The sequence below is a fragment of the Oncorhynchus keta genome, chromosome 28 (genome assembly GCF_023373465.1).
Source record: "Oncorhynchus keta strain PuntledgeMale-10-30-2019 chromosome 28, Oket_V2, whole genome shotgun sequence".
Lineage (NCBI taxonomy): Eukaryota > Metazoa > Chordata > Actinopteri > Salmoniformes > Salmonidae > Oncorhynchus > Oncorhynchus keta.
In genome coordinates this window covers 79,774,019-79,801,766 of record NC_068448.1, presented here as the reverse complement: position 1 = coordinate 79,801,766, position 27,748 = coordinate 79,774,019, and the positions used below count along the sequence as shown (strand labels likewise).

The 27,748-nt window shown below is 48.4% G+C and overlaps 1 protein-coding gene across 1 annotated transcript; it reads right to left on the bottom strand.

The window, feature by feature from the left end:
• On the bottom strand, positions 1–22,773 carry terf1 (telomeric repeat binding factor (NIMA-interacting) 1). The gene is given in 11 exon segments (XM_052484131.1): positions 1–1,150; positions 1,708–1,814; positions 3,395–3,486; positions 11,954–11,980; positions 12,322–12,347; positions 12,350–12,421; positions 13,276–13,425; positions 13,670–13,756; positions 22,099–22,226; positions 22,372–22,467; positions 22,540–22,773. Coding segments are annotated over 11 exon segments (1,137 nt in total). The 5' UTR covers positions 22,724–22,773; the 3' UTR covers positions 1–982.
• Positions 22,774–27,748: the final 4,975 nt, after the last annotated feature.

Below are 27,748 nucleotides of genomic sequence, written 5' to 3'. Positions count from 1 at the left end.
CCAAATCAAAGTGATCTTTATTTAACAGAATATTTTAAGAACACATTTGAGTATCTCCTTCCTGTGTACAGACAAGATATGACGTTCCAAAGTGAGAGATGACTACTTTACAATAACACAATTGTGCTTTTGTATTGTCCCTATTGCAGAAATAAATACACTGTGAAATATATAAAATAAACACAAGACATTTTTATTCATGTTTGACCAATTTTTCCATTTATATTGAACAATTTGTTCTAATCGTTGTTTCTTTAGCCATTGATAACTAGAAGGATAAATGGTTTAAATGGATAAATGGTTTTGTAAAAAACTAAAAGTTGAAATACAAGTTAAGCTGCTATTGTCCACAGAAAGATATAGCTCCCTCTGCTGGTTCCTGGTAGTAATATCATCTACTGGTGGTTACCGGTTAATGGCATTGAAGCCTTGTGTTAAGAAAGGCCGGGATTCAATCCAGTTTCAGGTTGAACACAATGCAGCTTTTTTTTAAACGTTCTCGTGTTTGTTTATGGAGTGTCATGGTAAACGCAGGCATATTTCCACTCAAATGGGACATTGTGATTCAATCCGCTGGAGACAGCCTTAGTTAAACTTACTCACACACACACACACACACACACCACACACACACACACACACACACACACACACACACACGAAAAGCATAACCTATTTACAATCCCTTATATAAAACTGTACAGTGAGCGGTACTAATACACTAGTTTAAAAACAGAGCTAAAAGAAGAGAAAACCAAGGAGCTTGAACTATAACACTATTTATTAAAACTAGGCAAGATCACTAACAGTAGAGCACCGTATATAAACCCCAGAATCCACAAACGGACTTAAACTTAGTCCCCGAAGGTCACGTCCCAATCTGCACCCCCCCCCCCCACCCCCCTATTCAGGAGGTCTCATAGGGCTCTGGTCAAAAGTAGTGCACTTCCTAGTGAATAAGATACTATGTGAGACACGGGCCTCAGGAGGAGTTGACTTTATGCGCCCTCTTGAGGACCCTCCAACGGTCCTTGAGTTGAACCCCCGTGCGACCCTGGAAGTCGTGTTCTTGGAGGATACGCGACCATTTCCCCTCCCCGTGGCGCTTCACTCCCGCCTTCAGTGCCAAGTCCAGATCCCACGGCCACCTCTACACGGGGGAGAAAAAGGGGCAATCTGAGGGTTGGTACATCCATTTTGGAATTTTAACAAAAAGAACAATAGCCTTTGATACTTGAAGAATATAACTTCTAAACGCCTCATGAGCTTAATTCAACTGTTGTACGCCATCAGAACTAAATATATGTATACAAGTTTTATATATATATATATATAAATAATATATATAATATAAATAATATATATATATATAATATAATTAATATAAATATATATATAATATAAATATATAATATAAATAATATATATATATAATATTAATATAGAATATAAATAATTTTATTATATAATATAAATAATATAATATATATAATATAATTAATATAAATATATAATATAAATATAAATATAAATACATAATATAAATAATAATATATAAATAATATAAATATATAATATAAATATATATAATATAAATATATAATATAAATAATATAAATATATATAAAAACTTGTATACATATATTTTTGGAACATTTAATTGGAGAAATGGCCCCCATCAGGGAAACAGCGCTCTAGATGACCTACGCCATGATTCTTCCTAGTTCTATTGGTGTTCAGAGTTGTGTTGCTAAGAGTCGTGGTGTTCAGGGTCGTCTCAGACGAGGCTCTTCGGGAGGTCAACCTCGTCGACACTGCATGGACAAACAGCATATGAGAGAGAGAGACACAGAGAGAGAGACAAAGAGAGAGAGAGAGAGTCAACTTCTCTTTTTATGGGCTATTTTTGGGTCCATCCTCCCTTCAGAGGACAAAAATAAACGTGTTTTCGTCTTTTATACACTTCACATTCATGCCATTTTTGTCCCCCAGTTATGACAAGAATGAAGTAATATAATACATATTACATCTGGATAGATAGTAAATATACATTGTGTAACTATTACAGAACATGAGCATTTAAACTCTACTTTACAGAGAGAGAGAGAGAACTTTACAGGGACAAACAGAGAGAGAGAGAGAGAGAGAGAGAGAGAGAGAGAGAGAGAGAGAGAGAGAACTTTACAGGGACAAACAGCGAGAGAGAGAGAACTTTACAGGGACAAACAGCGAGAGAGAGAGAGAACTTTACATGGACAAACAGCGAGAGAGAGAGAACTGTACATGGACAAACAGCGAGAGAGAGAGAACTTTACAGGGACAAACAGAGAGAGAGAGAGAGAACTTACAGGGACAAACAGAGAGAGAGAGAGAGAGAACTTACATGGACAAACAGAGAGAGAGAGAACTTTACATGGACAAACAGCGAGAGAGAGAGAGAGAACTTTACATGGACAAACAGCGAGAGAGAGAGAGAGAACTTTACATGGACAAACAGCGAGAGAGAGAGAGAACTTTACATGGACAAACAGAGAGAGAGAGAGAGAGAACTTTACATGGACAAACAGCGAGAGAGAGAGAGAGAACTTTACATGGACAAACAGCGAGAGAGAGAGAGAGAACTTTACATGGACAAACAGCGAGAGAGAGAGAGAGAGAACTTTACAGGGACAAACAGCGAGAGAGAGAGAACTTTACATGGACAAACAGCGAGAGAGAGAGAACATTACAGGGACAAACAGCGAGAGAGAGAGAACTTTACAGGGACAAACAGCGAGAGAGAGAGAGAACTTTACAGGGACAAACAGCGAGAGAGAGAGAGAACTTTACAGGGACAAACAGCGAGAGAGAGAGAGAACTTTACAGGGACAAACAGCGAGAGAGAGAGAACATTACAGGGACAAACAGCGAGAGAGAGAGAACATTACAGGGACAAACAGCAAGAGAGAGAGAACATTACAGGGACAAACAGCGAGAGAGAGAGAGAACTTTACAGGGACAAACAGCGAGAGAGAGAGAGAACTTTACAGGGACAAACAGCGAGAGAGAGAGAACTTTACAGGGACAAACAGCGAGAGAGAGAGAACTTTACAGGGACAAACAGCGAGAGAGAGAGAACTTTACAGGGACAAACAGCAAGAGAGAGAGAGAACTTTACAGGGACAAACAGAGAGAGAGAGAGAGGCAACTTTACAGAGACAAACAGCATGATAAATAGATTGTACATTTTACATGGACAACATTGTGGCTAGTTCTTCTACTTGGCATTACAACCATATTCTTTCTCAAGAGCAATACGAGAATTACTGTGACAGAACAAAGAGCATTAAAAACCACCCAAGATCTTAAATACACGGTACGTCCTGGCAGAGAGACAGAGAGTGGAAGACCATACCCGCTCTTCTCATAACAGTGAGTGCAGGCTTCTTGCCAGACTCTGGTTTCCAGGGATGAATATTCCTTGTTGACAGCAGCTTCTTCTTGGGTCTGAGGAGAAATGCAATATATCATTAGACAATGAATGATGCTTCCTAAATGATGCTTCCTAAATGGCACCCTATTTCCTTATGCAGCCAGCTCCTTTTGACCAGGCCCCACAGCCAGCTCCTTTTGACCAAGGCCCCACAGCCAGCTCCTTTTGACCAAGGCCCCACAGCCAGCTCCTTTTGACCAAGGCCCCACAGCCAGCTCCTTTTGACCAGGGCCCCACAGCCAGCTCCTTTTGACCAGGCCCCACAGCCAGCTCCTTTTGACCAGGCCCCACAGCCAGCTCCTTTTGACCAAGGCCCCACAGCCAGCTTCTTTTGACCGGGCCGCCACAGCCAGCTCCTTTTGACCAAGGCCCCACACCCAGCTCCTTTTGACCAAGGCCCCACAGCCAGCTCCTTTGACCAGGCCCCACCGCCAGCTCCTTTTGACCAGGCCCCACAGCCAGCTCCTTTTGACCAAGGCCCCACAGCCAGCTCCTTTTGACCAAGGCCCCACAGCCAGCTTCCTTTTGACCAGGGCCCCACAGCCAGCTCCTTTTGACCAAGGCCCCACAGCCATCTCCTTTTGACCAAGGCCCCACAGCCATCTCCTTTTGACCAAGGCCCCACAGCCATCTCCTTTTGACCAAGGCCCCACAGCCATCTCCTTTTGACCAAGGCCCCACAGCCATCTCCTTTTGACCAAGGCCCCACAGCCATCTCCTTTTGACCAAGGCCCCACAGCCATCTCCTTTTGACCAAGGCCCCACAGCCATCTCCTTTTGACCAAGGCCCCACAGCCATCTCCTTTTGACCAAGGCCCCACAGCCAGCTCCTTTTGACCAAGGCCCCACAGCCAGCTCCTTTTGACCAAGGCCCCACAGCCAGCTCCTTTTGACCAAGGCCCCACAGCCAGCTCCTTTTGACCAAGGCCCCACAGCCAGCTCCTTTTGACCAAGGCCCCACAGCCAGCTCCTTTTGACCAAGGCCCCACAGCCAGCTCCTTTTGAACAAGGCCCCACAGCCAGCTCCTTTTGACCAAGGCCCCACAGCCAGCTCCTTTTGACCAAGGCCCCACAGCCAGCTCCTTTTGACCAAGGCCCCACAGCCAGCTCCTTTTGACCAAGGCCCCACAGCCAGCTCCTTTTGACCAAGGCCCCACAGCCAGCTCCTTTTGACCAAGGCCCCACAGCCAGCTCCTTTTGACCAAGGCCCCACAGCCAGCTCCTTTTGACCAGGGCCCACAGCCAGCTCCTTTTGACCAAGGCCCCACAGCCATCTCCTTTTGACCAAGGCCCCACAGCCATCTCCTTTTGACCAAGGCCCCACAGCCATCTCCTTTTGACCAAGGCCCCACAGCCATCTCCTTTTGACCAAGGCCCCACAGCCATCTCCTTTTGACCAAGGCCCCACAGCCATCTCCTTTTGACCAAGGCCCCACAGCCATCTCCTTTTTGACCAAGGCCCCACAGCCATCTCCTTTTGACCAAGGCCCCACAGCCATCTCCTTTTGACCAAGGCCCCACAGCCATCTCCTTTTGACCAAGGCCCCACAGCCATCTCCTTTTGACCAAGGCCCCACAGCCATCTCCTTTTGACCAAGGCCCCACAGCCATCTCCTTTTGACCAAGGCCCCACAGCCATCTCCTTTGACCAAGGCCCCACAGCCATCTCCTTTTGACCAAGGCCCCACAGCCATCTCCTTTTGACCAAGGCCCCACAGCCATCTCCTTTTGACCAAGGCCCCACAGCCATCTCCTTTTGACCAAGGCCCCACAGCCATCTCCTTGACCAAGGCCCCACAGCCATCTCCTTTTGACCAAGGCCCCACAGCCATCTCCTTTGACCAAGGCCCCACAGCCATCTCCTTTTGACCAAGGCCCCACAGCCATCTCCTTTTGACCAAGGCCCCACAGCCATCTCCTTTTGACCAAGGCCCCACAGCCATCTCCTTTTGACCAAGGCCCCACAGCCATCTCCTTTTGACCAAGGCCCCACAGCCATCTCCTTTTGACCAAGGCCCCACAGCCATCTCCTTTTGACCAAGGCCCCACAGCCATCTCCTTTTGACCAAGGCCCCACAGCCATCTCCTTTTGACCAAGGCCCCACAGCCATCTCCTTTTGACCAAGGCCCCACAGCCATCTCCTTTTGACCAAGGCCCCACAGCCATCTCCTTTTGACCAAGGCCCCACAGCCATCTCCTTTTTGACCAAGGCCCCACAGCCATCTCCTTTTGACCAAGGCCCCACAGCCATCTCCTTTTGACCAAGGCCCCACAGCCATCTCCTTTGACCAAGGCCCCACAGCCATCTCCTTTTGACCAAGGCCCCACAGCCATCTCCTTTTGACCAAGGCCCCACAGCCATCTCCTTTTGACCAAGGCCCCACAGCCATCTCCTTTTGACCAAGGCCCCACAGCCATCTCCTTTGACCAAGGCCCCACAGCCATCTCCTTTTGACCAAGGCCCCACAGCCATCTCCTTTTGACCAAGGCCCCACAGCCATCTCCTTTTGACCAAGGCCCCACAGCCATCTCCTTTTGACCAAGGCCCCACAGCCATCTCCTTTTGACCAAGGCCCCACAGCCATCTCCTTTTGACCAAGGCCCCACAGCCATCTCCTTTGACCAAGGCCCCACAGCCATCTCCTTTTGACCAAGGCCCCACAGCCATCTCCTTTTGACCAAGGCCCCACAGCCATCTCCTTTTGACCAAGGCCCCACAGCCATCTCCTTTTGACCAAGGCCCCACAGCCATCTCCTTTTGACCAAGGCCCCACAGCCATCTCCTTTTGACCAAGGCCCCACAGCCATCTCCTTTTGACCAAGGCCCCACAGCCATCTCCTTTTGACCAAGGCCCCACAGCCATCTCCTTTTGACCAAGGCCCCACAGCCATCTCCTTTTGACCAAGGCCCCACAGCCATCTCCTTTTGACCAAGGCCCCACAGCCATCTCCTTTTGACCAAGGCCCCACAGCCATCTCCTTTTGACCAAGGCCCCACAGCCATCTCCTTTTGACCAAGGCCCCACAGCCATCTCCTTTTTGACCAAGGCCCCACAGCCATCTCCTTTGACCAAGGCCCCACAGCCATCTCCTTTTGACCAAGGCCCCACAGCCATCTCCTTTTTGACCAAGGCCCCACAGCCATCTCCTTTTGACCAAGGCCCCACAGCCATCTCCTTTTGACCAAGGCCCCACAGCCATCTCCTTTTGACCAAGGCCCCACAGCCATCTCCTTTTGACCAAGGCCCCACAGCCATCTCCTTTTGACCAAGGCCCCACAGCCATCTCCTTTTGACCAAGGCCCCACAGCCATCTCCTTTTGACCAAGGCCCCACAGCCATCTCCTTTTGACCAAGGCCCCACAGCCATCTCCTTTTGACCAAGGCCCCACAGCCATCTCCTTTTGACCAAGGCCCCACAGCCATCTCCTTTTGACCAAGGCCCCACAGCCATCTCCTTTTGACCAAGGCCCCACAGCCATCTCCTTTTGACCAAGGCCCCACAGCCATCTCCTTTTGACCAAGGCCCCACAGCCATCTCCTTTTGACCAAGGCCCCACAGCCATCTCCTTTTGACCAAGGCCCCACAGCCATCTCCTTTTGACCAAGGCCCCACAGCCATCTCCTTTGACCAAGGCCCCACAGCCATCTCCTTTTGACCAAGGCCCCACAGCCATCTCCTTTTGACCAAGGCCCCACAGCCATCTCCTTTTGACCAAGGCCCCACAGCCATCTCCTTTTGACCAAGGCCCCACAGCCATCTCCTTTTGACCAAGGCCCCACAGCCATCTCCTTTTGACCAAGGCCCCACAGCCATCTCCTTTTGACCAAGGCCCCACAGCCATCTCCTTTGACCAAGGCCCCACAGCCATCTCCTTTTGACCAAGGCCCCACAGCCATCTCCTTTTGACCAAGGCCCCACAGCCATCTCCTTTTGACCAAGGCCCCACAGCCATCTCCTTTTGACCAAGGCCCCACAGCCATCTCCTTTGACCAAGGCCCCACAGCCATCTCCTTTTGACCAAGGCCCCACAGCCATCTCCTTTTGACCAAGGCCCCACAGCCATCTCCTTTTGACCAAGGCCCCACAGCCATCTCCTTTTGACCAAGGCCCCACAGCCATCTCCTTTTGACCAAGGCCCCACAGCCATCTCCTTTGACCAAGGCCCCACAGCCATCTCCTTTTGACCAAGGCCCCACAGCCATCTCCTTTTGACCAAGGCCCCACAGCCATCTCCTTTTGACCAAGGCCCCACAGCCATCTCCTTTTGACCAAGGCCCCACAGCCATCTCCTTTTGACCAAGGCCCCACAGCCATCTCCTTTTGACCAAGGCCCCACAGCCATCTCCTTTGACCAAGGCCCCACAGCCATCTCCTTTTGACCAAGGCCCCACAGCCATCTCCTTTTGACCAAGGCCCCACAGCCATCTCCTTTTGACCAAGGCCCCACAGCCATCTCCTTTTGACCAAGGCCCCACAGCCATCTCCTTTTGAAAAGCCATCTCCTTTTGACCAAGGCCCCACAGCCATCTCCTTTTGACCAAGGCCCCACAGCCATCTCCTTTGACCAAGGCCCCACAGCCATCTCCTTTTGACCAAGGCCCCACAGCCATCTCCTTTTGACCAAGGCCCCACAGCCATCTCCTTTGACCAAGGCCCCACAGCCATCTCCTTTTGACCAAGGCCCCACAGCCATCTCCTTTTGACCAAGGCCCCACAGCCATCTCCTTTTGACCAAGGCCCCACAGCCATCTCCTTTTGACCAGGCCCCACAGCCATCTCCTTTTGACCAAGGCCCCACAGCCATCTCCTTTTGACCAAGGCCCCACAGCCATCTCCTTTTGACCAAGGCCCCACAGCCAGCTCCTTTTGACCAAGGCCCCACAGCCAGCTCCTTTTGACCAAGGCCCCACAGCCATCTCCTTTTGACCAAGGCCCCACAGCCATCTCCATTTAAAAAAACAGCCAGCTCCTTTTGACCAAGGCCCCACAGCCAGCTCCTTTTGAAATACAGCCAGCTCCTTTTGACCAAGGCCCCACAGCCAGCTCCTTGACCGGGCCCCCACAGCCAGCTCCTTTTGACCGGGCCCCACAGCCAGCTCCTTTTGACCAAGGCCCCACAGCCAGCTCCTTTTGACCGGGCCCCACAGTCAGCTCCTTTTGACCAGGCCCCACAGCCAGCTCCTTTTGACCAGGCCCCACAGTTCAGCTCCTTTTGACCAGGCCCCACAGCCAGCTCCTTTTGACCAAGGCCCCACAGCCAGCTTTTTGACCAAGGCCCCACAGCCAGCTCCTTTTGACCAGGCCCAAGTAGCCCTTTTGACCAAGGCCCCACAGCCAGCTTTTTGACCAAGGCCCCACAGCCATCTCCTTTTGACCAACAGCCAGCTCCTTTTGACCAGGCCCACAGCCAGCTCCTTTTAGACCAGGCCCCACAGCCAGCTAACCAGGCCCCACAGCCAGCTCCTTTTGACCAGGCCCCAAGCCAGCTCCTTTTGACCAAGGCCCCACAGCCAGCTCCTTCTTGACCAAGGCCCCACAGCCAGCTTTTGAAGGCCCCACAGACAGCTCCTTTGACCAGGCCCCACATCTAGCTCCTGACCAAGGCCCCAAGCCAGCTTTGTTCACATAAGGTTTGACAGCCTGGTAAATGGGGGCCTCGTATAAACGTTGCAAAATATAACTCAAAACAGGAGTTCACGTAAAAGTTTATAAAGACTGAACTAGACATGAGAAATGTGCTTATCCTCCAACAAATTAGACCGTGCTAGTATAGTGAGCACAGTTTCTCGTGCGTACAGTTTATAAACAGCACAGTTTCTCGCGAGAAGTGTAACAGTTTTACCACAGTTGTAAACAGTTCTACTGAGCACAGTTTTTTAGAGTTTCACGCGCACAGTTTCTCACGCGCACAGTTTCTGACAGTTTCTTTTTACGCCCTTCCTGGCATTTAAGAGGCAACAGTAGCCTTTAAAAGAACTAAAATAACATGTTGCCAAATAAACAAGATACAATTTAATTTGCTGTTAATATACATTTGAAGTGTTTGATATTAGATAGGCTAATAGAGGACAGGGTCTGTTTATAAACATACAGTAGAATGTAACATGTTACCATTGTAAACAGGTCTACTGTAGTTTTTTTTATTTATTGTGTTCAAGTAGACAATATTTCTGAATGTTGTGGGCAGGGCCGCATATTTAGGGGGTCGGGGACAAAGTAAAAAACGCCAAACATTACTGAAAATAAGATCAATTAAAAACGATCTGTTTACAGCTACACAACAAATTTGCATTTGTTTGTGTCTTTCAGAAACAACAACAAATAAAGTAAAAGGAAACATTCTGACAACACCTCCAAAAAGACATTTGAGTTTCAAACTATTTCCTTTATATGGTATCTTGGCATAATGCCAATGCCTCCAAAGTAAAGTATAGAGCAAATAGGAGCGTTATATTGTCACCATTAAAAAACAAGGTGCCTGATGGGTGTTTTCAGACAGAGTTAAGATGCTCGTTCACGCGCGTCGTTTTCTGACAGGTCTGATTTATAAACAGGAAGCACGAGTATGTATGGTGTGCGTCAACTTCATAAATCATTGTGTGTGTAGTCTTCTCAGAAATAGCACAACAGTTTATAAACGACGACGCCCCGGAAGAAGACATTGACCGACTATAGCAAGGTCATAATCCCCCATAATCCTCTGGTCAAAACTAAAGTGGTTTGACTTGAGGATGAGTGAGCACAACTTTTGACCAACGCCCTATGGGCCCCAAGACAGAAACTTTGGACAGACCTTTTCCACATTTTGTTGCATAACAGCCTTATTCTAAAATGTATTAAATGTGTTTTTTTCCCCCTCATCAATCTACACACAATAGCCCATAATGACATCACAATAGCCCATAATGACATCACAATAGCCCATAATGAATTTAATACATAATGAATGTATTAAATATATTTTTTAAAAGGCATTCAGACCCTTTAATCACAGTTACAAGCTTGGTACACCTGTATTTCGGGAGTTTCTCCCATTCTTCTCTGCAGATCCTCTCAAGCTCTGTCAGGTTGGATGGGGAGCGTCGCTGCACAGCTATTTTCAGGTCTCTTCAGAGATGTTCGATCGGGTTCAAGTCCAGGCTCTGGCTGGGCCACTCAAGGACATTCAGAGACTTGTCCAGAAGCTACTCCTGCGTTACCATGGCTGTGTGCTTAGGGTCGTTGTCCTGTTGGAAGGTGAACCTTTGCACCAGTCTGAGGTCCTGAGTGCTCTGAAGCAAGTTTTCATCAAGGATCGCTCTGTACTTTGCTCATTTCATCTTTCCCTTGATCCTGACTAGTCTCCCAGTCCCTGCTGCTGAAAAACATCCCCACAGCATGATGCTGCCACCACCGTGCTTCACCATAGGGATGGCGCCAGGTTTCCTCCAGACGTGATGCTTGGCATTCAGGCCAAAGAGTTCAATCAGAGTTCAATCTTGGTTTCATCAGACCAGAGAATCTTTAGATGCCTCCAAGCATGCTGTGATGGACTCCTCGATAAAAGGCACGTCTTGCCACTACCACAAAGGCCTGATTTGGTGAAGTGCTGCAGCTGACGGTTGTCCTTCTGGAAGGTTCTCTCACTCAGAAGAACTCTAGAACTCTGTCAGAATGACCATGGGGATCTTGGTCCCCTCCCTGACCAAGGCTCTTCTTCCCCGGTTGATCAGTTCGGCCGGGCGGCCAGCTCTAGGAAGAGTCTTGGTGGTTCCAACGGGTCGTAATACGTTGGTATGAGTTTTATCTTTGTCATTAAGGTGTATAGATTGACGAGGAAAACAATTAACTTAAATCAATTTTAGAATAAGGCTGTAACGTAATTGTTTGTAGTCTGAATACATTTAGAATATACTGTATACATTCACAGGAGTGCAGTTTCCATGTTTCAGAAGGTGACCTTCCTCGTCTCCATTAGCCGAAACAAGTCTTTATTTTTACAAGGTTCATTCTTTATTATTATTATTATTAATTTTACCCCGTTTTCTCCCCAATTTCATGGTATCCAATTGTTTAGTAGCTACTAACTAGTCTCATCGCTACAAAAAAAGTAATGCGTCCTCCGATACACAACCCAACCAAGCCGTACTGCTTCTTAACACAGCGCGCATCCAACCCGGAAGTCAGCCGCACCAATGTGTCGGAGGAAACACTGTGCATCTGGCAACCTTGGTTAGCGCGCACTGCGCCCGGCCCGCCACAGGAGTCGCTGGTGCGCGATGAGACAAGGATTTCCCTACCGGTCAAACCCTCCCTAAACCCGGACGATGCTAGGCCAATTGTGCGTCGCCCCACGGACCTCCCGGTCGCGGCCGGTTACGACCGAGCCTGGGCACGAACCCAGGGTCTCTGGTAGCGCAGCTGGCGCTGCAGTACAGCGCCCTTAACCAGGGGAGGCCCCCCTCATTCATTCAAAGTAATTTACTACAAACACTCACCTCATAAGAACACTGGTCTCCTGATTCCTGATAGGAAAAAGCAGCATACGTTACTTTCACCTCAAAGATAATTTCTGAACTGAACATCAATGACCGTTTGAGGTCTTTTCCCCCATAATGCTTCGGTTGAGCATCTTCATTTGAATTCACGCTCGTAGTCGACAAGACCGAATTACACAGAATGCACTGTTACGATGAAGACAACACACAAAAAAAATATTACTACATTCAATATTCAGTAAAATCAAATAATAAGTCTAATCAAATAATTTGGATTTGGTATGCAGGGTTATTAAAAACAATGTTTCAATAGATCTATAAAATAGTGAGATTATAGTAGATAAAAGACATATTGAACCAGTCCTTACACTTTGGAGTGTTCAGAAGATTGGCTGGTCATATATGACGCCTCCCGAGTCTCAGAATCCTCCCCGTCTCCTGGCCTGCCTTGACCACCTTAGTGGCTGCCTGAAACACAGGGGTCAAGCAGAATAAAAACACTATTACAGGAGTTACTTCCCAAAAGGCACCCGATTATCCCCAAGTAAGTATGTAAGCCTTGTACGAGCCAGAAGGACCCATAGGACAGGAGGCTAGTCCCTGCTTCTGTAGTTGATGCACCAGTGCACCCCCCACCCCCCACCCCAATCCCTTACCTGTTACATCCACTTAATTAATTAGTGAGGTTTGAGGGGAGAAGACAGGTTAAATAAGGATTTTTAAGCATTTGCGACAATTGAGAAATGGATAGTGTCAAACGTTTTAGAACACCTACACTTTCAAGGGTTTTTCTTTATTTTATTACTATATTCTACATTGTAGAATAATAGTGAAGACATTAAAACTATGAAATAACACACATGGAATCATGTAGGTAAAGAAGTGTTAAACGAATCTAAATATATTTTACATTTGCGGTTCTTCAAATAGCCACCCTTTACATTGATGACAGCTTTGCACACTCTTTCATAGTTTTAATGTCTTCGATATTATTCTACAATGTAGAAAATAGTAAAAAAAATAAAGAAAGAAAAATCCTTGAATGAGTCTGTGTTCTAAAACGTTTGACCGGTAAGTGTACATCTTTGCAATTCATTTATTTTTTGTTTGCGTCTGCTAGCATATTTAGCTAGCAGCCTCCATGTAAAAATCACTACTACTTGTGCTCATGATGTTAGCTTTCTAATAATCGAAGACCAATGGGCTTTTGTTTTGGCGCCCCCTTGTGTTTCTAATCTGAAATCCCCCCCAAAAAAGAGAAGAGTGAAGAACGGTATGAACATCTGGATAACCCAACTCTAGTCACTGGTTCAGGTCCCTACCTGGAGCAGGAAGTCCGACGGGTGTTTCTCCAGGAAGCGATCCAGGAAGGTCTGTATGTTCTCCAGCAGACGGTTCCAGCTGAAGTTGAGCAGGAACGGGTGGTACGTGTCCCTCTTACTCACGATCAATGACAGCTTGATTCCCAAGTTCTGGAAACGAAGGGAGGGAAATATAGCCCGAGTGCCACTCTGTTGGTGCGATCACGACAACTACCTGTCACTCATCGTCATTCCAAATGGCTTGACAATGACATCAATGGAGATGGCAAGAGCACACACAGATCCGGGACCACTCATATATAGTCATTCATTATTTCATGGAAATCCGTAAAACACTGGACAGGTACTTTAAAAGTCCCCAGTCATATATATGTGCTGTGGAGGCATTGCTTACCTGTGGGATTTCACACTCCTCCTCGAGCCATTTGAGAGTTGATGAAGCCATGATGCAGTTCCCTTTCTCCAGACACACAGCGACACTCTGGAAGAGAAGACCAGTGAGTCAAAACACACAGCGACACTCTGGAAGAGAAGACCAGTGAGTCAAAACACACAGCGACACTCTGGAAGAGAAGACCAGTGAGTCAAAACACACAGCGACACTCTGGAAGAGAAGACCAGTGAGTCAAAACACACAGCGACACTCTGGAAGAGAAGACCAGTGAGTCAAACACACAGCGACACTCTGGAAGAGAAGACCAGTGAGTCAAAACACACAGCGACACTCTGGAAGAGAAGACCAGTGAGTCAAAACACACAGCGACACTCTGGAAGAGAAGACCAGTGAGTCAAAACACACAGCGACACTCTGGAAGAGAAGACCAGTGAGTCAAAACACACAGCGACACTCTGGAAGAGATGACCAGTGAAAAACACACAGCGACACTCTGGAAGAGAAGACCAGTAAGTCAAAACACAGTCTGGAAAAAGTTAAAAACACACAGCGACACTCTGGAAGAGAAGACCAGTGAGTCAAAACACACAGCGACACTCTGGAAGAGAAGACCAGTGAGTCAAAACACACAGCGACACTCTGGAAGAGAAGACCAGTGAGTCAAAACACACAGCGACACTCTGGAAGAGAAGACCAGTGAGTCAAAACACACAGCGACACTCTGGAAGAGAAGACCAGTACGTCAAAACACACAGCTACACTCTGGAAGAGAAGACCAGTGAGTCAAAACACACAGCTACACTCTGGAAGAGAAGACCAGTGAGTCAAAACACACAGCAACACAGTGGGAGGAAAGACCAGTGAGTCAAAACAAACGCTCTGGAAGAGAAGACAGACAGCAACACAGTGGGAGGAAAGACCAGTGAGTCAAACACTGCAACACTCTGGAAGAGAAGACCAGTGAGTCAAACACACAGCAACACAGTGGGAGGAAAGACCAGTGAGACAAACACTGCAAACTCTGGAAGAGAAGACCAGTGAGTCAAACACACAGCAACACAGTGGGAGGAAAGACCAGTGAGTCAAACACACAGCAACACAGTGGGAGGAAAGACCAGTGAGTCAAACACACAGCAACACAGTGGGAGGAAAGACCAGTGAGTCAAACACACAGCAACACAGTGGGAGGAAAGACCAGTGAGTCAAACACTGCAACACTCTGGAAGAGAAGACCAGTGAGTCAAACACACAGCAACACAGTGGGAGGAAAGACCAGTGAGTCAAACACACAGCAACACAGTGGGAGGAAAGACCAGTGAGTCAAACACACAGCAACACAGTGGGAGGAAAGACCAGTGAGTCAAACACACAGCAACACAGTGGGAGGAAAGACCAGTGAGTCAAACACACAGCAACACAGTGGGAGGAAAGACCAGTGAGTCAAACACACAGCAACACAGTGGGAGGAAAGACCAAGAACCAAGAGAAGACCAGTGAGTCAAACACACAGCAACACAGTGGGAGGAAAGACCAACAAACACTGCAACACTGGAAGAGACCAGTGAAAACACACAGCAACACAGTGGGAGGAAAGACCAGTGAGTCAAACACACAGCAACACAGTGGGAGGAAAGACCAGTGAGTCAAACACACAGCAACACAGTGGGAGGAAAGACCAGTGAGTCAAACACACAGCAACACAGTGGGAGGAAAGACCAGTGAGTCAAACACACAGCAACACAGTGGGAGGAAAGACCAGTGAGTCAAACACACAGCTACACAGTGGGAGGAAAGACCAGTGAGTCAAAACACACAGCAACACAGTGGGAGGAAAGACCAGTGAGTCAAAACACACAGCAACACAGTGGGAGGAAAGACCAGTGATTCAAACACACAGCTACACAGTGGGAGGAAAGACCAGTGAGTCAAACACACAGCAACACAGTGGGAGGAAAGACCAGTGAGTCAAACACACAGCAACACAGTGGGAGGAAAGACCAGTGAGTCAAACACACAGTGGGAGGAAAGACCAGTGAGTCAAACACACAGCAACACAGTGGGAGGAAAGACCAGTGAGTCAAACACACAGCAACACAGTGGGAGGAAAGACCAGTGAGTCAAACACAGCAACACAGTGGGAGGAAAGACCAGTGAGTTAAACACTGCAACACTCTGGAAGAGAAGACCATGAGTCAAACACACAGCAACACAGTGGGAGGAAAGACCAGTGAGTCAAACACTGCAACACTCTGGAAGAGAAGACCAGTGAGTCAAACACACAGCAACACAGTGGGAGGAAAGACCAGTGAGTCAAACACACAGCAACACAGTGGGAGGAAAGACCAGTGAGTCAAACACACAGCAACACAGTGGGAGGAAAGACCAGTGAGTCAAACACACAGCAACACAGTGGGAGGAAAGACCAGTGAGTCAAACACACAGCACACAGTGGGAGGAAAGACCAGTGAGTCAAACACACAGCAACACAGTGGGAGGAAAGACCAGTGAGTCAAACACACAGCAACACAGTGGGAGGAAAGACCAGTGAAAGCTACACAGTGGGAGGAAAGACCAGTGAGTCAAAACACACAGCAACACAGTGGGAGGAAAGACCAGTGAGTCAAAACACACAGCAACACAGTGGGAGGAAAGACCAGTGATTCAAAACACACAGCTACACAGTGGGAGGAAAGACCAGTGAGTCAAACACACAGCAACACAGTGGGAGGAAAGACCAGTGAGTCAAACACACAGCAACACAGTGGGAGGAAAGACCAGTGAGTCAAACACACAGCAACACAGTGGGAGGAAAGACCAGTGAGTCAAACACACAGCAACACAGTGGGAGGAAAGACCAGTGAGTCAAAACACACAGCACACAGTGGGAGGAAAGACCAGTGAGTCAAACACAGCAACACAGTGGGAGGAAAGACCAGTGAGTCAAACACACAGCTACACAGTGGGAGGAAAGACCAGTGAGTCAAACACACAGCAACACAGTGGGAGGAAAGACCAGTGAGTCAAACACACAGCAACACAGTGGGAGGAAAGACCAGTGAGTCAAACACACAGCAACACAGTGGGAGGAAAGACCAGTGAGTCAAACACACAGCAACACAGTGGGAGGAAAGACCAGTGAGTCAAAACACACAGCTCACCAGTGGGAGGAAAGACCAGTGAGTTAAGCACAGCTCACCAGTGGGAGGAAAGACCAGTGAGTTAAGCACAGCTCACCAGTGGGAGGAAAGACCAGTGGTGGGAGGAAAGACCAGTGAGTCAAACACACAGCAACACAGTGGGAGGAAAGACCAGTGAGTCAAACACAGCAACACAGTGGGAGGAAAGACCAGTGAGTCAAACACACAGCAACACAGTGGGAGGAAAGACCAGTGAGTCAAACACAGCAACACAGTGGGAGGAAAGACCAGTGAGTTAAACGCACAGCTCACACAGTGGGAGGAAAGACCAGTGAGTTAAGCACAGCTCACACAGTGGGAGGAAAGACCAGTGAGTTAAGCACAGCTCACACAGTGGGAGGAAAGACCAGTGAGTTAAGCACAGCAACACAGTGGGAGGAAAGACCAGTGAGTTAAGCACAGCTCACCAGTGGGAGGAAAGACCAGTGAGTTAAAACACACAGCTCACCAGTGGGAGGAAAGACCAGTGAGTTAAGCACAGCTCACCAGTGGGAGGAAAGACCAGTGAGTTAAGCACAGCTCACCAGTGGGAGGAAAGACCAGTGAGTTAAGCACAGCTCACCAGTGGGAGGAAAGACCAGTGAGTTAAGCACAGCTCACCAGTGGGAGGAAAGACCAGTGAGTTAAGCACAGCTCACCAGTGGGAGGAAAGACCAGTGAGTTAAGCACAGCTCACCAGTGGGAGGAAAGACCAGTGAGTTAAGCACAGCTCACCAGTGGGAGGAAAGACCAGTGAGTTAAGCACAGCTCACCAGTGGGAGGAAAGACCAGTGAGTTAAGCACAGCTCACCAGTGGGAGGAAAGACCAGTGAGTTAAGCACAGCTCACCAGTGGGAGGAAAGACCAGTGAGTTAAGCACAGCTCACCAGCCAGTGAGACAGCTCACCAGTGGGAGGAAAGACCAGTGAGACACAGCTCACCAGTGGGAGGAAAGACCAGTGAGACAGCTCACCAGTGGGAGGAAAGACCAGTGAGACAGCTCACCAGTGGGAGGAAAGACCAGTGAGACAGCTCACCAGTGGGAGGAAAGACCAGTGAGACAGCTCACCAGTGGGAGGAAAGACCAGTGAGACAGCTCACCAGTGGGAGGAAAGACCAGTGAGTCACCAGTGGGAGGGAAAGACCAGTGAGACAGCTCACCAGTGGGAGGAAAGACCAGTGAGACAGCTCACCAGTGGGAGGAAAGACCAGTGAGACACAGCTCACCAGTGGGAGGAAAGACCAGTGAGTTAAGCACAGCTCACCAGTGGGAGGAAAGACCAGTGAGTTAAGCACAGCTCACCAGTGGGAGGAAAGACCAGTGAGTTAAGCACAGCTCACCAGTGGGAGGAAAGACCAGTGAGTTAAGCACAGCTCACCAGTGGGAGGAAAGACCAGTGAGTTAAGCACAGCTCACCAGTGGGAGGAAAGACCAGTGAGTTAAGCACAGCTCACCAGTGGGAGGAAAGACCAGTGAGTTAAGCACAGCTCACCAGTGGGAGGAAAGACCAGTGAGTTAAGCACAGCTCACCAGTGGGAGGAAAGACCAGTGAGTTAAGCACAGCTCACCAGTGGGAGGAAAGACCAGTGAGTTACACAGCTCACCAGTGGGAGGAAAGACCAGTGAGACACAGCTCACCAGTGGGAGGAAAGACCAGTGAGTTAAGCACAGCTCACCAGTGGGAGGAAAGACCAGTGAGTTAAGCACAGCTCACCAGTGGGAGGAAAGACCAGTGAGTTAAGCACAGCTCACCAGTGGGAGGAAAGACCAGTGAGTTAAGCACAGCTCACCAGTGGGAGGAAAGACCAGTGAGTTAAGCACAGCTCACCAGTGGGAGGAAAGACCAGTGAGTTAAGCACAGCTCACCAGTGGGAGGAAAGACCAGTGAGTTAAGCACAGCTCACCAGTGGGAGGAAAGACCAGTGAGTTAAGCACACAGCTACACAGTGGGAGGAAAGACCAGTGAGTTAAGCACAGCTCACCAGTGGGAGGAAAGACCAGTGAGTCAAACACACAGCAACACAGTGGGAGGAAAGACCAGTGAGTTAAGCACAGCTCACCAGTGGGAGGAAAGACCAGTGAGTTAAGCACAGCTCACCAGTGGGAGGAAAGACCAGTGAGTTAAGCACAGCTCACCAGTGGGAGGAAAGACCAGTGAGTTAAGCACAGCTCACCAGTGGGAGGAAAGACCAGTGAGTTAAGCACAGCTCACCAGTGGGAGGAAAGACCAGTGAGTTAAGCACAGCTCACCAGTGGGAAAGGAAAGACCAGTGAGTCAAACACACAGCTCACCAGTGGGAGGAAAGACCAGTGAGTTAAGCACAGCTCACCAGTGGGAGGAAAGACCAGTGAGTTAAGCACAGCTCACCAGTGGGAGGAAAGACCAGTGAGTTAAGCACAGCTCACCAGTGGGAGGAAAGACCAGTGAGTTAAGCACAGCTCACCAGTGGGAGGAAAGACCAGTGAGTTAAGCACAGCTCACCAGTGGGAGGAAAGACCAGTGAGTTAAGCACAGCTCACCAGTGGGAGGAAAGACCAGTGAGTTAAGCACAGCTCACCAGTGGGAGGAAAGACCAGTGAGTTAAGCACAGCTCACCAGTGGGAGGAAAGACCAGTGAGTTAAGCACAGCTCACCAGTGGGAGGAAAGACCAGTGAGTTAAGCACAGCTCACCAGTGGGAGGAAAGACCAGTGAGTCAAACACAGCTCACCAGTGGGAGGAAAGACCAGTGAGTTAAGCACAGCTCACCAGTGGGAGGAAAGACCAGTGAGTTAAGCACAGCTCACCAGTGGGAGGAAAGACCAGTGAGTTAAGCACAGCTCACCAGTGGGAGGAAAGACCAGTGAGTTAAGCACAGCTCACCAGTGGGAGGAAAGACCAGTGAGTTAAGCACAGCTCACCAGTGGGAGGAAAGACCAGTGAGTTAAGCACAGCTCACCAGTGGGAGGAAAGACCAGTGAGTTAAGCACAGCTCACCAGTGGGAGGAAAGACCAGTGAGTTAAGCACAGCTCACCAGTGGGAGGAAAGACCAGTGAGTCAAACACAGCTCACCAGTGGGAGGAAAGACCAGTGAGTTAAGCACAGCTCACCAGTGGGAGGAAAGACCAGTGAGTCAAACACACAGCAACACAGTGGGAGGAAAGACCAGTGAGTTAAACACAGCTCACCAGTGGGAGGAAAGACCAGTGAGTTAAACACAGCTCACCAGTGGGAGGAAAGACCAGTGAGTCAAACACACAGCAACACAGTGGGAGGAAAGACCAGTGAGTTAAGCACAGCTCACCAGTGGGAGGAAAGACCAGTGAGTTAAGCACAGCTCACCAGTGGGAGGAAAGACCAGTGAGTCAAACACACAGCTCACCAGTGGGAGGAAAGACCAGTGAGTTAAGCACAGCTCACCAGTGGGAGGAAAGACCAGTGAGTTAAGCACAGCTCACCAGTGGGAGGAAAGACCAGTGAGTTAAGCACAGCTCACCAGTGGGAGGAAAGACCAGTGAGTTAAGCACAGCTCACCAGTGGGAGGAAAGACCAGTGAGTTAAGCACAGCTCACCAGTGGGAGGAAAGACCAGTGAGTTAAGCACAGCTCACCAGGGGGAGGAAAGACCAGTGAGTTAAGCACAGCTCACCAGTGGGAGGAAAGACCAGTGAGTTAAGCACAGCTCACCAGTGGGAGGAAAGACCAGTGAGTTAAACACACAGCTCACCAGTGGGAGGAAAGACCAGTGAGTTAAGCACAGCTCACCAGTGGGAGGAAAGACCAGTGAGTTAAGCACAGCTCACCAGTGGGAGGAAAGACCAGTGAGTTAAGCACAGCTCACCAGTGGGAGGAAAGACCAGTGAGTTAAGCCAGCTCACCAGTGGGAGGAAAGACCAGTGAGTTAAGCACAGCTCACCAGTGGGAGGAAAGACCAGTGAGTTAAGCACAGCTCACCAGTGGGAGGAAAGACCAGTGAGTTAAGCACAGCTCACCAGTGGGAGGAAAGACCAGTGAGTTAAGCACAGCTCACCAGTGGGAGGAAAGACCAGTGAGTCAAACACAGCTCACCAGTGGGAGGAAAGACCAGTGAGTTAAGCACAGCTCACCAGTGGGAGGAAAGACCAGTGAGTTAAACACACAGCTCACCAGTGGGAGGAAAGACCAGTGAGTTAAACACAGCTCACCAGTGGGAGGAAAGACCAGTGAGTTAAACACAGCTCACCAGTGGGAGGAAAGACCAGTGAGTCAAACACAGCAACACAGTGGGAGGAAAGACCAGTGAGTTAAGCACAGCTCACCAGTGGGAGGAAAGACCAGTGAGTTAAACACAGCTCACCAGTGGGAGGAAAGACCAGAGTTAAGCCAGTCACCAGTGGGAGGAAAGACCAGTGAGTTAAGCACACAGCTACACAGTGGGAGGAAAGACCAGTGAGTTAAGACACACAGCAACACTCTGGAAGAGAAGACCAGTGAGTTAAGCACAGCTCACCAGTGGGAGGAAAGACCAGTGAGTTAAGCACAGCTCACCAGTGTTGTAAACAGAATTCAAGCCAATAACTAGAAATCCCGGTTTCCCAGCATGTATGTTGTTCCTCTCAGAATAAGAGTGCCGATCAAGGATGAGGTTTTATTTTGTCCATGTTGCCAGATGATTACGCTGGTTTACACTAAACTGCATTGAGGTCGGAAGTCAATTATATAGTTAGATTAAGACACCGTGGACTGGTTTTATTTTTTACAAGGCAAGTCAGTTAAGAACAAATTCTTATTTTCAATGACGGCCTAGGAACAGTGGGTTAACTGCCTGTTCAAGGGCAGAACGACAGATTTTGTACCTTGTCAGCTCTGGGATTTGAACTTGCAACCTTTCGGTTACTAGTCCAATGCTCTAACCACTAGGCTACTCTGCCTAGATATGGGACGGAAAACGTACCTCAATGCTGGGATGGGATATGCCACTGTACTCCAAATGTTACATTTATCCACACTGCTCCAGAGAAGATTTAAATACTATAGTTTTCCTGGAACCCTGCCCTTTTTATCCTCATGCTAGCTAGCATGTAACATTTTTCATTGGAATTTACAAAAGACAAAACTGCCCCACTAAAAAAAAATATATATATATAAAATCCCCTTCTGCTCAGAGACTTTTGATGCGGCTCTGGGTCTGGTTAGTGTGTGACTATAATAATAATGAATTGTTACATGTAGACAGACAGTATACACAGTAGGAATGTAGAGCACAGAAACCAACCAACACATTAAATCATCACCTGAACATAGAGTAGATTGGTGATGTGCTGGAACAGAGTGAGATCCGCCACAGTCTCTTCCTGAGACGCCCAGACACCGACAGCCGACATCAGGGGCGACAACCGCTCGTCTCTGTCGAAGGACACGTCTATAAACAAACAACGACATATTAGTATACTAGTTAATAAAGCTATCGAGACATCTAAACGTAAAGATCAGTACTGATTGATACCTGCAATGCAAACAAACGAAAGGCAACAAAACGAAACTAAAATATAGCTGGGTTAACTTACCTAAATGTTTCCCGTGCATTATCCGCGCGAGGAAGCCACATATCTGCCTTTTCTGTCTCTGTTCGGTGTTTAAATGAGGGGTGCCATCAATGATCGCTAAAACAGAACGATACACACCCGTTACATTAGTCCATATAAACTAAATTAACCTCAACCAGCAAAACTTACTTTCCAGCGTCGAAATCGTTTGGTTGAATTCTTCAAATTTGCCCTCTTTGAAGAATTGACACAAACTAACAAAACTGAAGTCAATCATCCATCTTTTAACAACAGTTGTCACATCGGAAAAGCATACATTTTCATCTGTCGTGCTTGTAATTGTAAATGTTCTGTTATTTGGATCAGCCTCCATCGCTAATGTTTTTCAAACGGTTTACTATAACAGGAAATAAACACATTTTTTTCTTATTGATTCAAAATGTGCCCGTCCATCAGGTGAACACAGCTCCCCCTAGCGTCTCGGAGTGGCTAACACAAGCTAAACTTTTGTTTCTTTATTTTATTGAACCTTTATTTGATCAGGGAGTCATACAAATCAATCAAATTTGAGGAGGCACGTTGTAATGGTTTGATTTTGGTCAATATGTTTTCTATTTGAATTTATTTAGCATATGTCTAGAATTGGTTAAATAAAGGTGAAATAAAATAAAAATTCTTAAGCGAACGTTGGGCTGTGATAACTGATTAATAAATATGTAGAGGGTTACCCCTCGCCCCAGTAGACTACTCAATGTGAAATGTCTGGAAAACAATGACGTGCTAAATATTTTATTAAACTAGGCAAGTAAGTGAAGAACAAATTCTTATTTACAATGATGACTTACGCCGGCCAAACCCAGACGACACTGGTACAGCCTGGAATTGAACCGGGGTGTCTGTAGTGACCTCTGCGTAGAGACCTCAGGAACCCAAATTGAAGCATGAAACACAGAAAATAGCCTTGAATAACATATTTATTTATATTCAAGTGCAAATATTTAGATAAAGCACAAAATAATAGATAGGCCAAAATGGAGATTATAAAATTATATTTTAGCCCGAATAAAACAAAAAAAATACATGATATTAAATGATATAAATTGGAAAATGTAAGATTCTTAACATTTTAATTCCTTCTAATCTCAACCTTTTATGAACTGTGAATGTGTTTTGTTTTTGATCAAATCAAATCAAATCAAATTAATTTATATAGCCCTTCGTACATCAGCTGATATCTCAAAGTGCTGTACAGAAACCCAGCCTAAAACCCCAAACAGCAAGCAATGCAGGTGTAGAAGCACGGTGGCTAGGAAAAACTCCCTAGAAAGGCCAAAACCTAGGAAGAAACCTAGAGAGGAACCAGGCTATGTGGGGTGGCCAGTCCTCTTCTGGCTGTGCCGGGTGGAGATTATAACAGAACATGGCCAAGATGTTCAAATGTTCATAAATGACCAGCATGGTCGAATAATAGTAAGGCAGAACAGTTGAAACTGGAGCAGCAGCATGGCCAGGTGGACTGGGGACAGCAAGGAGTCATCATAATATATAATATAATAATATATGCCATTTAGCAGACGCTTTTATCCAAAGCGACTTACAGTCATGTGTGCATACATTCTACGTATGGGTGGTCCCGGGAATCAAACCCACTACCCTGGCGTTACAAGCGCCATGCTCTACCAACTGAGCTACAGAAGGTAGTCCTGGGGCATGGTCCTAGGGCTCAGGTCAGTTGAAACTGGAGCAGCAGCATGGCCAGGTGGACTGGGGACAGCAAGGAGTCATCATGTCAGGTAGTCCTGGGTCATGGTCCTAGGGCTCAGGTCAGTTGAAACTGGAGCAGCAGCATGGCCAGGTGGACTGGGGACAGCAAGGAGTCATCATGTCAGGTAGTCCTGGGCCATGGTCCTAGGGCTCAGGTCAGTTGAAACTGGAGCAGCAGCATGGCCAGGTGGACTGGGGACAGCAAGGAGTCATCATGTCAGGTAGTCCTGGGGCATGGTCCCAAACAACTAGAACTATAACCAACAACAACAACAATTGTTTTTGTATAATCACTGAGTGTAACACGCCTGCTCTTTCCATGACACAGACAGACCAGGTGAATCCAGGGAAAGATAGGATCCTTATTGATGTCACTTGTTAAATCCACTTCAATCAGTGTAGATGAAGGGGAGGAGACATGTAGATGAAGGGGAGGAGACATGTAGATGAGGGGGAGGAGACATTTAGATGAAGGGGAGGAGACATTTAGATGAAGGGGAGGAGACTGGTGTTACAAGAATTATGCTCTCAATGTTCAAAACCCAATTTAATTAAACTACTCGGCAACCCAGAATGTGTAAGATACTGATCCCTTATTGATGTCACTTGTTAAATACACTTACATCAGTGTAGATGAAGGGGAGGATGACAGGTTAAAGAAGGATTTTAAAGCCTTGAGACATGGATTGTGTATGTGTGACCATTCAGACGGTGAAAGGTCAAGACAAAATATCTTCGTGCCTTGGAACGGGGGAAAGGTAGTAGGTGCCAGGTGCACCGGTTTGAGTCAAGAACTGCAACGTTGCTGTTTTTCTTCACGCTAAACAGTTTCCTGTGTGTATCGACAATGGTCCACCGCCAATAGGACATGCAGCCAACTAGACTGTGGGAAGCATTGGAGACAACGTGGGCCAGCATGCAGCCAACTAGACTGTGGGAAGCATTGGAGACAACATGGGCCAGCATGCAGCCAACTAGACTGTGGGAAGCATTGGAGACAACATGGGCCAGCATGCAGCCAACTAGACTGTGGGAAGCATTGGAGACAACGTGGGCCAGCATGCAGCCAACTAGACTGTGGGAAGCATTGGAGACAACGTGGGCCAGCATGCAGCCAACTAGACTGTGGGAGGCATTGGAGACAACATGGGCCAGCATGCAGCCAACTAGACTGTGGGAAGCATTGGAGACAACATGGGCCAGCATGCAGCCAACTAGACTGTGGGAAGCATTGGAGACAACATGGGCCAGCATGCAGCCAACTAGACTGTGGGAAGCATTGGAGACAACATGGGCCAGCATGCAGCCAACTAGACTGTGGGAAGCATTGGAGACAACATGGGCCAGCATGCAGCCAACTAGACTGTGGGAAGCATTGGAGACAACGTGGGCCAGCATGCAGCCAACTAGACTGTGGGAAGCATTGGAGACAACATGGGCCAGCATGCAGCCAACTAGACTGTGGGAAGCATTGGAGACAACGTGGGCCAGCATGCAGCCAACTAGACTGTGGGAAGCATTGGAGACAACGTGGGCCAGCATGCAGCCAACTAGACTGTGGGAGGCATTGGAGACAACATGGGCCAGCATGCAGCCAACTAGACTGTGGGAAGCATTGGAGACAACATGGGCCAGCATGCAGCCAACTAGACTGTGGGAGGCATTGGAGACAACATGGGCCAGCATGCAGCCAACTAGACTGTGGGAAGCATTGGAGACAACATGGGCCAGCATGCAGCCAACTAGACTGTGGGAGGCATTGGAGACAACATGGGCCAGCATGCAGCCAACTAGACTGTGGGAAGCATTGGAGACAACATGGGCCAGCATGCAGCCAACTAGACTGTGGGAGGCATTGGAGACAACATGGGCCAGCATGCAGCCAACTAGACTGTGGGAAGCATTGGAGACAACATGGGCCAGCATGCAGCCAACTAGACTGTGGGAAGCATTGGAGACAACATGGGCCAGCATGCAGCCAACTAGACTGTGGGAAGCATTGGAGACAACATGGACCAGCATGCAGCCAACTAGACTGTGGGAAGCAGTGGAGACAACATGGGCCAGCATGCAGCCAACTAGACTGTGGGAAGCATTGGAGACAACGTGGACAAGCATGCAGCCAACTAGACTGTGGGAAGCATTGGAGACAACATGGGCCAGCATGCAGCCAACTAGACTGTGGGAAGCATTGGAGACAACGTGGACAAGCATGCAGCCAACTAGACTGTGGGAAGCATTGGAGACAACACAGGCCAGCATGCAGCCAACTAGACTGTGGGAAGCATTGGAGACAACACGGGCCAGCATGCAGCCACCTAGACTGTGGGAAGCATTGGAGACAACATGGGCCAGCATGCAGCCAACTAGACTGTGGGAAGCATTGGAGACAACATGGGCCAGCATGCAGCCAACTAGACTGTGGGAAGCATTGGAGACAACGTGGGCCAGCATGCAGCCAACTAGACTGTGGGAAGCATTGGAGACAACGTGGGCCAGCATGCAGCCAACTAGACTGTGGGAAGCATTGGAGACAACGTGTGCCAGCATGCAGCCAACTAGACTGTGGGAAGCATTGGAGACAACGTGGGCCAGCATGCAGCCAACTAGACTGTGGGAAGCATTGGAGACAACGTGGGCCAGCATGCAGCCAACTAGACTGCGGGAAGCATTGGAGACAACATGGGCCAGCATGCAGCCAACTAGACTGTGGGAAGCATTGGAGACAACATGGGCCAGCATGCAGCCAACTAGACTGTGGGAAGCATTGGAGACAACACGGGCCAGCATGTAGCCAACTAGACTGTGGGAAGCATTGGAGACAACATGGGCCAGCATGCAGCCAACTAGACTGTGGGAAGCATTGGAGACAACATGGGCCAGCATGCAGCCAACTAGACTGTGGGAAGCATTGGAGACAACATGGGCCAGCATGCAGCCAACTAGTCTGTGGGAAGCATTGGAGACAACATGGGCCAGCATGCAGCCAACTAGACTGTGGGAAGCATTGGAGACAACATGGGCCAGCATGCAGCCAACTAGACTGTGGGAAGCATTGGAGACAACGTGGGCCAGCATGCAGCCAACTAGACTGTGGGAAGCATTGGAGACAACATGGGCCAGCATGCAGCCAACTAGACTGTGGGAAGCATTGGAGACAACGTGGACCAGCATGCAGCCAACTAGACTGTGGGAAGCATTGGAGACAACATGGGCCAGCATGCAGCCAACTAGACTGTGGGAAGCATTGGAGACAACATGGGCCAGCATGCAGCCAACTAGACTGTGGGAAGCATTGGAGACAACGTGGGCCAGCATGCAAACCCAACTAGACTGTGGGAAGCATTGGAGACAACGTGGGCCAGCATGCAGCCAACTAGACTGTGGGAAGCATTGGAGACAACATGGGCCAACATGCAGCCAACTAGACTGTGGGCTGTACATTGGAGACAACATGGACCAATCAATCAATGAATCGATGAATCAATGAATCAATCAATGAAACAATCAATCAATCAATCAATCAATCAAATATATTTTTAAAGCCCTTTTTACATCAGCCGATGTCACAAAGTGCTATACAGAAACCCAGCCTAAAACCCCAAACAGCAAGTAAAGCAGAAGCACGGTGGCT